The 8,037-nt window shown below is 43.0% G+C and overlaps 1 protein-coding gene across 1 annotated transcript in view; it reads left to right on the top strand.

The window, feature by feature from the left end:
• The window catches only part of PGM5 (phosphoglucomutase 5), a 229,562-nt gene that overhangs the window by 30,012 nt on the left and 191,513 nt on the right, over positions 1 to 8,037 (top strand). The window contains exons 2-3 of the mRNA XM_007956572.2: positions 4,193 to 4,355; positions 7,664 to 7,810. Of these exons, the coding sequence (XP_007954763.1) occupies positions 4,193 to 4,355; positions 7,664 to 7,810 (310 nt within the window). The remainder of the gene's footprint in view (positions 1 to 4,192; positions 4,356 to 7,663; positions 7,811 to 8,037) is intronic.

The following is an 8,037-nucleotide window of genomic DNA, read 5'->3' as shown; positions in this document are numbered from 1 at the left end:
GGATTATATGTCCTTTGTCTATGTTTCTGAGTTGCTCTCAATTTTTCTGTTTCATTTACATATTTATATATATATTTTTTTACGAAAGTCATTTACTTAATAGATCTAGCCTTTCCCTCAAGTCTGTCTTTCCATGTCACTGACATCCTTCCACAACATGATTTTAATGGCTGTGTTGCTGTATGCCATTGAATTGATCCTGACTCATAGCAATCCTATAGGACAGCGTAGAACTGCCCCATAGGATTTCCAAGGCTATCATCTTTATAGGAGCTCTGGTAGCATAGTGCCTAAGGCACTTGACTGCTAACCAGAAGGCTGGCAGTTCAAACCCACCAGCCACTCCTTGGAAGGAAGAGGGGGCTATCTACTTCCATATTGATACTGCCTTGGAAACCCAAGGAGGGGTTGCTATGAGTCGGGGCCGACTCGACGGCACATAACAACAACATCATCATCTTTATGGCAGCAGACTACCACATCTTTCTTCTGTAGCTGGTGGATTTGAACTGCTGACCATTTGGTTAGCAGCTGAATGCTTTAACTATTGTACCACCAGAACTCCTGTTTCTTGGTAGATACCCAATAAAATGAGGTGAATGACAAGTAAATTTCAACAAGACCATATGGGACGTAATTTATAATGGTTCTGGATAATAATAGGAATGGCATAGTAGATAAGGCATTTGGTTGCTAACCAGAAAGTCAGCAGTTCAAACCCACCAGCCGCTTCTCAGAAGAAAGATGGGGTGATCTACTTCCATAACGATTTACTGCCTTGGAAACCCAGTGAGTTGCAATTGACTCGATGGCAGTGAGGTTTTTTTTTTTTTTTAATTATTTTCCTGTATCTTCCCTGTCTCTCTAAATGGCACTGCCACCCATCAAGTTATTAGAGGTCCAAGCTGGGAGTTACATTTGATTCCTTCCTTTCTTATCTGCTCCTTATTAGTTATTTTTTGCTGTGTAAGTAATTATTCCAAAACCCAGTGGCTTAAGACAACCACCAGTATTAGGCTCACTCGCAGCTCCCCTGGGGCAGGACTTGGTGAGTCTGACTTGGTCTTGGGTGGGCCTGGGGGTTTTGCATTTCCCCTAAGCTCCCAGGTGATGATGCCCATGCTGCTGCCTCTTTGAGTAGCAAAGTGACTCTACCACTTGTTTTTAAATTTGGCTGAATCTGGTTTTGGTTTTGGTGGAACTCTTCAGCCCAATGAATGTTTGGAGTCCTCCTCCAGGGATTCCAGTTTAATCTGTCCAGGATGCTGAGTATTGGAATTTTTAAACACTTCCTAAGTGGTTCTAATTTATACAAATTTGAGAACCACTGGACCATGTGGCACTGGCTCTATTTTAAACAAAGCACAATAAGTAATAAGTGCTCTGCAGGGCTCTGGTGACTTCTTTTTAAAGTCAGTCTTGCAGCTATAGAGAGAGTGGCCAAGCCCTGGATGACTCCAGGTTTCTGTTTGGTAGGACCGGTCCATTTCTCCGGCATCTCTTGTGCATGCTGCTACATTGTGGCAAATACAGAATTCCACCTTCCTTTGCCAGAGTTGTTGTTTCAAGTTCAGGCGTACCTCATTTTATTGCACTTCACTTTACTGTGCGTCACAGATACTCCATTTATTGAACTTCATGTCTCCGTGTCCCATTTTGGTCATTCTCACAATATTTCACACTTTTTCATCATGCTATTGCACACTTCATAAACTACAGTGAAGTGGGCCATAACATTTATAGGCACTGAGAAACCAAAAAATTCATGGGACTTGCTGGATTGTGATCTTTGCTTTGTTGTGGTGGTCTGGACCTGAACCTGTAAAATCCCCAAGGCCTGTCTGTACAGTTGCAGTAAGCACACAGACATTTTTCTGCTGACGGCAAGGTTGAGTAAAGAGGGCCTCTGGCTGCGTGTATTTGAGCAGCGGCAGAGCAAGGGGCTGAAGCAGAGATGCTCTCCATCAATTTTTTTCTCATCATTTCCAGCATGTTCTCATGCATTGCTTTTGGGTCAGTCACTGTTTTGGTCCTCTAGTGCCACTCTAACAGAAAATAACCACAAGTGAGGGCTTTAACAAATAGGGATTTATTCTCTTACAGTTTTAGGGGCTAGACGTCTGAGTTCAAAGTGCCAGCTCTAGAGGCTGGATAAGGGCCTCTCAAACTTGGGCTTCAGCTCTGCCTCTCACTCCCAGCCCATTGGCGTTGGAGGCATCTCTTAACTCAGGCTGCTGCTGGCTATTGAGGCTGACAAATGCAAGGTCAACAAGTAAAATGGCACAGTCCTAAGATTATCAAGCAACATGATAGGCCACTAGTTCAAGTCCAGAAACAGTACCAAGATTGGCAGACAACATGGCAGGGTGCTGAATGAAGACTTGAGAGCTCTGCTGGCGTAGTGCCTAAGGCATTTGACTGCTAACCAGAAGGCTGGAGGTTCAAACCCACCAGCCACTCCTCGGAAGAAGAGTGGGCAATATACTGTAGAGATACTGCTTCAGAAACTCAAGGAGGGGTCACTGTGGGTCGGGACCGACTCGACGGCAGTGAGTAGTGAATGAAGACTTGGCTACATGCAGTGTCCAACCATGCCAAAAAGCTCAGAGACCTTTCTCAAAGCGCCTTCTTCTATACTAGAAGCAGACCACATCCTTAAGGCAGCTACTGAGCCTCTCACAGTAGAGTCCACCATGGAATTGATTACCAGTCTCATCATGGGGAATAACTGCATCTAGCTGCCCAGTCACTCAAAACCAGGTCCAGCCAAGTTGATGTACAACCTTAACTACCACAGTAACAAAACTAAAAACATTTTGTGTGGTTCAGGCTAACCCCTTGGTCATCAAAAGCAGACAAGACACTCAGACTACTGCAAATCAATGAGGCAGATCCAATTGACAGGTTAATTGAGAGCTAAAAGAAAGGAGCTCTGGTGGTGCTATGGTTAAGGCCTTGGGATGCTAACCAAAAGCTAGGTGATTTTAACCCACCAGCTGCTTGATGGGAAGAAGATGAGGCAATCCACTTCTGTAAAGACTTACAGCATTGGGAACCCAATGGGGGTCACTATGAGTGGGAATCAACTCGATGGCAATGGAATTTTTGGTTTTAGATGTTCTCTGGTCACCTAGTGCCACTCTGACAGGAACATACCACAAATGGGATGGCCTTAACAAACAGGAGTTTATTCTCTCATAGTTTGGAGGCTTTAAGTCCAAGTTCAAAGTGCCAGGCTCTAGGGGCTGGGTGAAAGCCCCTCAACCTTGGTCTTCAGGTCTGCTTCCTGCTCCCGGCCCACTGAAGCTGGAGCTTTTCTTCACTCAGCTGCTGGCTGCTGAGGCTGAGAAGCCAAGGTTGACAAGTAAAAAGGCACAGTCCCAATGTTACCAAACCACATGGCAGGCTGTTAGTTTAAGTCAATTGAAAGTCCCAATGTCGGCAGAGTATGGCAAGCTGCTGAACAACGATAGGGCTACATGCAGGGTTCAAGCATGCCATAAGCCATTCCCAAAGCTGCTTCTTATATACAGGAAACAGACCACGTACCCAAAGAAGTTATTCAGTTGATTATGGTAGATCCACCATGGAGGTGATTGCCAGTCTCATCATGGGGAATAACTTCCACCAGCTGCCCAGCCACTCAACCAGGCCCAGCCAAGTTGATGCACAACCTTAACCACCACAAAATGTAAGGGAGCTCTGGTGACATAGTGGCTAAAGGACTTTGCTACTAACCAAAAAAGGTCAGTGGTTCAAACTGCAGCAGAAACGTGTCAGTCTTCTGGAAAGATTATAGCTGTGGAAGCCTTATGGGGTAGTTCTACTCAGATACACGCGGGGTTGCTGTGAGTTGGAATCAACTCAATGGCAACTGGTTTATATTGAAAACAACAAAACCAGAACCCAAACATGCATACATTTCAGAGTAGAACTGTGTGTCACAGGATTTCCTTGGTTGTAATTTTTATGGAAGCAGATTGCCAGGCCTTTCTTTTGTGGAGCCACTGGATGGTTTTGAACCACCACTATTTAGGTTAGCACTGATGACAAACCAATCCCACCACCTGACCCACCAAATTGCCAAGTGATTCATTCTGTTTTAACAGAGCGAGGACACTTTCCCATTGAAATCTCTTCAGTCCTTGCTATCTGGATTCAGTTTTGTTTTGTTTTTCCCTGACTGGTCTAGATTGGACGACTGATCATTGGACAGAATGGCATCTTGTCAACTCCTGCTGTCTCCTGCATTATCAGAAAAATCAAAGCAGCTGGGGGGATCATCCTAACAGCCAGCCACTGCCCTGGAGGCCCAGGAGGACAGTTCGGAGTCAAGTTTAATGTTGCCAATGGAGGTACGTGTGCCAGGACATGACTTGATTTCTTTTCTATTCTCCTAGTCCTACAGTAACCTTCAAGGTCCCTAGGTGGTGCAAATGGTTTGCACTCATCTATAACTTAAAGTTTGGCAGTTTGAACCCACTCAGTGGCAACATGCAAGAAAGGCCTGGAGATCTGCCTCCATAAAGATTATAGCCAAGAAAACTGTGTGGGGCAGCTTTGCTCTGTAATGTACAGGGTTGCCATGAGCTGGAATCAACTCAACAGCAATGGGTACAATAACCCTCTGATGATAGACAAGAGAGGTAGAAGGGGAATGGTGACCAAACCCAGCAAGCTACCCAAGGAGATCTGACAAGGAAGTGGCTTAGGGGGATTTAGAATCCTTCTGGATTCTTGGTCCCCTGTACTCCTCAGCACAGTGAACTATTGAAGAGTTGATAAAAGAACTCTGGATTTTAAAGTTTCAACATTCTCTTAGGTCACTGAGAGCATTTTCATCTTCTAACTTTACAGATGTACAAAACGAAGCCCTGAGTGGCCAAGTTACCCAGTCACAACCACAGGGCTGGTTTTTAGCCTAAGTCCTGAATTCTCTTTTTCCTATAGTGCTGACTTTGTTTTACTGAAATCCGTAAAATTATTTTACTTTTTTCCCCTTATGTATCCCCAGAACTTTGTAGTCTGTAAGTCCCAGTGGGCTAGCCTGTTGATATTGAGTTGATTCTGACTCATGGTGAGTCTATAGGACACCGTGGAACTGCCCCATAGGGTTTCCAAGGCTGTAAATCTTTATGGAAGCAGATTGCCAGGTCTTTCTCCCATAGAGCAGCTGGTGGGTTTGAACTGCCAACTTTTTTGGTTAGCAGCCAAGCACTTAACCACTGTGCCACCAGGGCTCCTTTCCTAGTAGGTTAGGGTGTGGGTATAGGGGTAAATTTCATTTTTCAATTCGAACATATGTAAAAGTAATATATGGATATTCATGTATCTGTTGCCTTGTTTTGCCATTTTGCTTCTTTTATTTTTCTGAAGGATTTTAATATATATGACTGTACCAAGACATATGTCATACCTAAACATTTCTGTCTACATTGCTGAAAAAGACATTATCTTTTTACATAACTACATTATCACACCTAACAAAAATAACACTCATTCTTAAATGCCATCTAACATAGAATCTAAAGTCAAACTTTCCCAGTTGTTCCCAACATGTTATTTACAGATGGTTTGATCAAACCAGGATTCATCACAGAACCATGCATTGTGTTTGGTGAAGTCTTCTAATCTGGAGCACCAAATCTGTGTGTGTATGTAGGTGGGAGCTGCATTTTAACAAGTTACCATTGAAGAAAGGATCTGGCCTCCTGGAAGCTGTTTTACTTTTGGAAACTAGCATGCTTTGATATTAAAACTCAGCTAGAGAACTCTTTTTTTAAAGATGGTGTACACAGCCAAAGATGCGTGTGGTTTATAGGGGCCAGGACTATATTCATGCACTCTCGAATCTGGCAAGCATTAAAAAGAAAAGCCAAAAAAAAAAAAAAAAGAAAAAGAAAAGCAAGCAAAAATAAACAAGACACTACTTTTTAAGTTTTGCAAAGGGTGAAAAATGGGAAAGAGTGAAGGAAAAGGGCTATTGTATTTCTTCAGGATCTTTACTTTTCCTATAAGGCAAGAACATTATGGGTAATATCTGTGAGGCCTTCTGGTCTCCACCTACTGTCATGGAACTATTCTTTTTTCTATATGGTGCTCTGCTCTAAGGCAGCGCCATCCAATAGAAATATAATGAATCACATATCTAATTTTAAATCTTCCAGTAGCCATGTGAAGAAAAGTAAATAGAAACAGGTACAATTAATACCATATTTCATTTAACCAAATCTACCCAAAATATTGTCATTTCAGCATGTTATCAGTGTAAGAGTTATTAATACAATGTTTTGAATTCTCTAACTCTTGAGAATATGGCATGCATTTCATACTTACAGAGCACCTCACTTTTACTGGCAACATTGCAAGTGCTCAGTAGCCACGTGTGGCTAGAGACTATTGTAGTGGACAGGGCAGCCCCAATGGGTAGGATATAAGAGAAATTGAGACCCTATTTCTGTTCAGTAGAATTACAATAGAGGTGTGGAGTGAGTTGTTGTTGTGTCATTGGGTTGATTCCAACTCATAGCAACCTTATAGGACTGAGTAGAACTGCCCCTAGGGCTTCCCAGGCTGTAATCTTTACAGGAGCAGATTGCTGGGTCCTTTTCCTGCAGAGCTGCTGGGTGGGTTCAAACCACTGATCTGCCGCTTAGCAGCGGAGTGCTTTAACCATTGTACCACCAGATCCAAGCACACATCTATACCTAGCTATCATTTATATTTCCTATCTTTCAATCTACTTATTATATTCCCAACCTTGTATAAAGTATCTAAGGTGGCTTGCATTAGGATATACCAATTTTTTGGAAAAAACAAAGGACAGTTATTGGTTTCACGTTTAGTTTATTTAAAGTCTTTCATTAGTGTTGGGTGCCATGAGTCGATTACGATGCATAGCGCCCCTGTGTATTACAGAGTAGAGCTGCCCATAGGATTTTCTTCCTGCTGCCTTTATGGAAACATAAGGCCTTTCTTCTGGTGCTACTGGTGAGTTCGAACCGCCAACCTGATTTGCAGCCGAGTGCCACCAGGGCTCCTTATTTGACATCAGTGACGCTTTCATTGCCAACTTGATCTTGTGAAAAGATCAAACATTTTTGGTTAAGCTTCATTTTAAAAACTTGGGAGTGACTAGAGTGCATTTGAGTGGGGGAGAAGAATTAATTTTGCTCGTCAACTTTGCACATCAACTAGACAGCAGAGCTGGGAGAAGAAATCAATTTTTTTTTTTTCTCTCTAGGTGCATTTGGGATGCTGTAGTCTATGTCTGGAATCCCTCCATTCTGTCAAATGCATATCCTGTTTGTGTCTCATAAACAGAATAAAGCTGATTACATAACCGGGTCTCCCGGGCAGGTGCGAAACTATTTTTAGAGAAGAGGCATCACTGCCTGAATGTGGATTAAAAAAACACAAAACACCAAACATGTGGGTTGTTAGTCAACGTGGAATAGGTGATGGTGACCACATTTCCTCTGTAGTGGATAAACACAGCATAGGAAATATCAAGGCTGATGGAACTAGGAATGTTGTCTGTTGTTTTGAGAACAAATAAATCTTTCTCTTGCCTGGTGGCAGAGGAGGTAACACCTCTCTGCTTGAAATTCCTGAGACTTAAAAAAAACCTTATTTTTGGTGCTGCATGATTTTTGAATTTTAGGTCCTGCCCCAGATGTGGTTTCAGACAAAATCTATCAGATCAGCAAAACGATCGAGGAGTACGCCATATGCCCTGACCTTCGCATCGACCTGTCCCGACTAGGACGGCAAGAGTTTGACTTGGAGAACAAATTCAAGCCATTCAGAGGTAACAGAGCCCTTGGGTTTTAAAGAAGATGTCATAATAACTGAGGATGCGGAGACCATGGTCTGCACAGGGGAGTGCCCTCAGGAAATGATTCAGTTGTCAAGCTCCCAGGTGACCCCACATTGGGGGAATGTAGGGTAGAGAGAAGTAAGAGCAGCCAGATATTCAGATCTGGGAACAGCAAAAACCGATCTCCAAACTCCGCATCTTTCCCTTTTTTTATTATT

The sequence above is a fragment of the Orycteropus afer genome, unplaced genomic scaffold (genome assembly GCF_000298275.1).
Source record: "Orycteropus afer afer isolate SDZICR_OR568_19922 unplaced genomic scaffold, OryAfe1.0 scaffold00637, whole genome shotgun sequence".
NCBI lineage: Eukaryota > Metazoa > Chordata > Mammalia > Tubulidentata > Orycteropodidae > Orycteropus > Orycteropus afer.
This window is presented reverse-complemented; position numbering and strand designations above follow the sequence as displayed.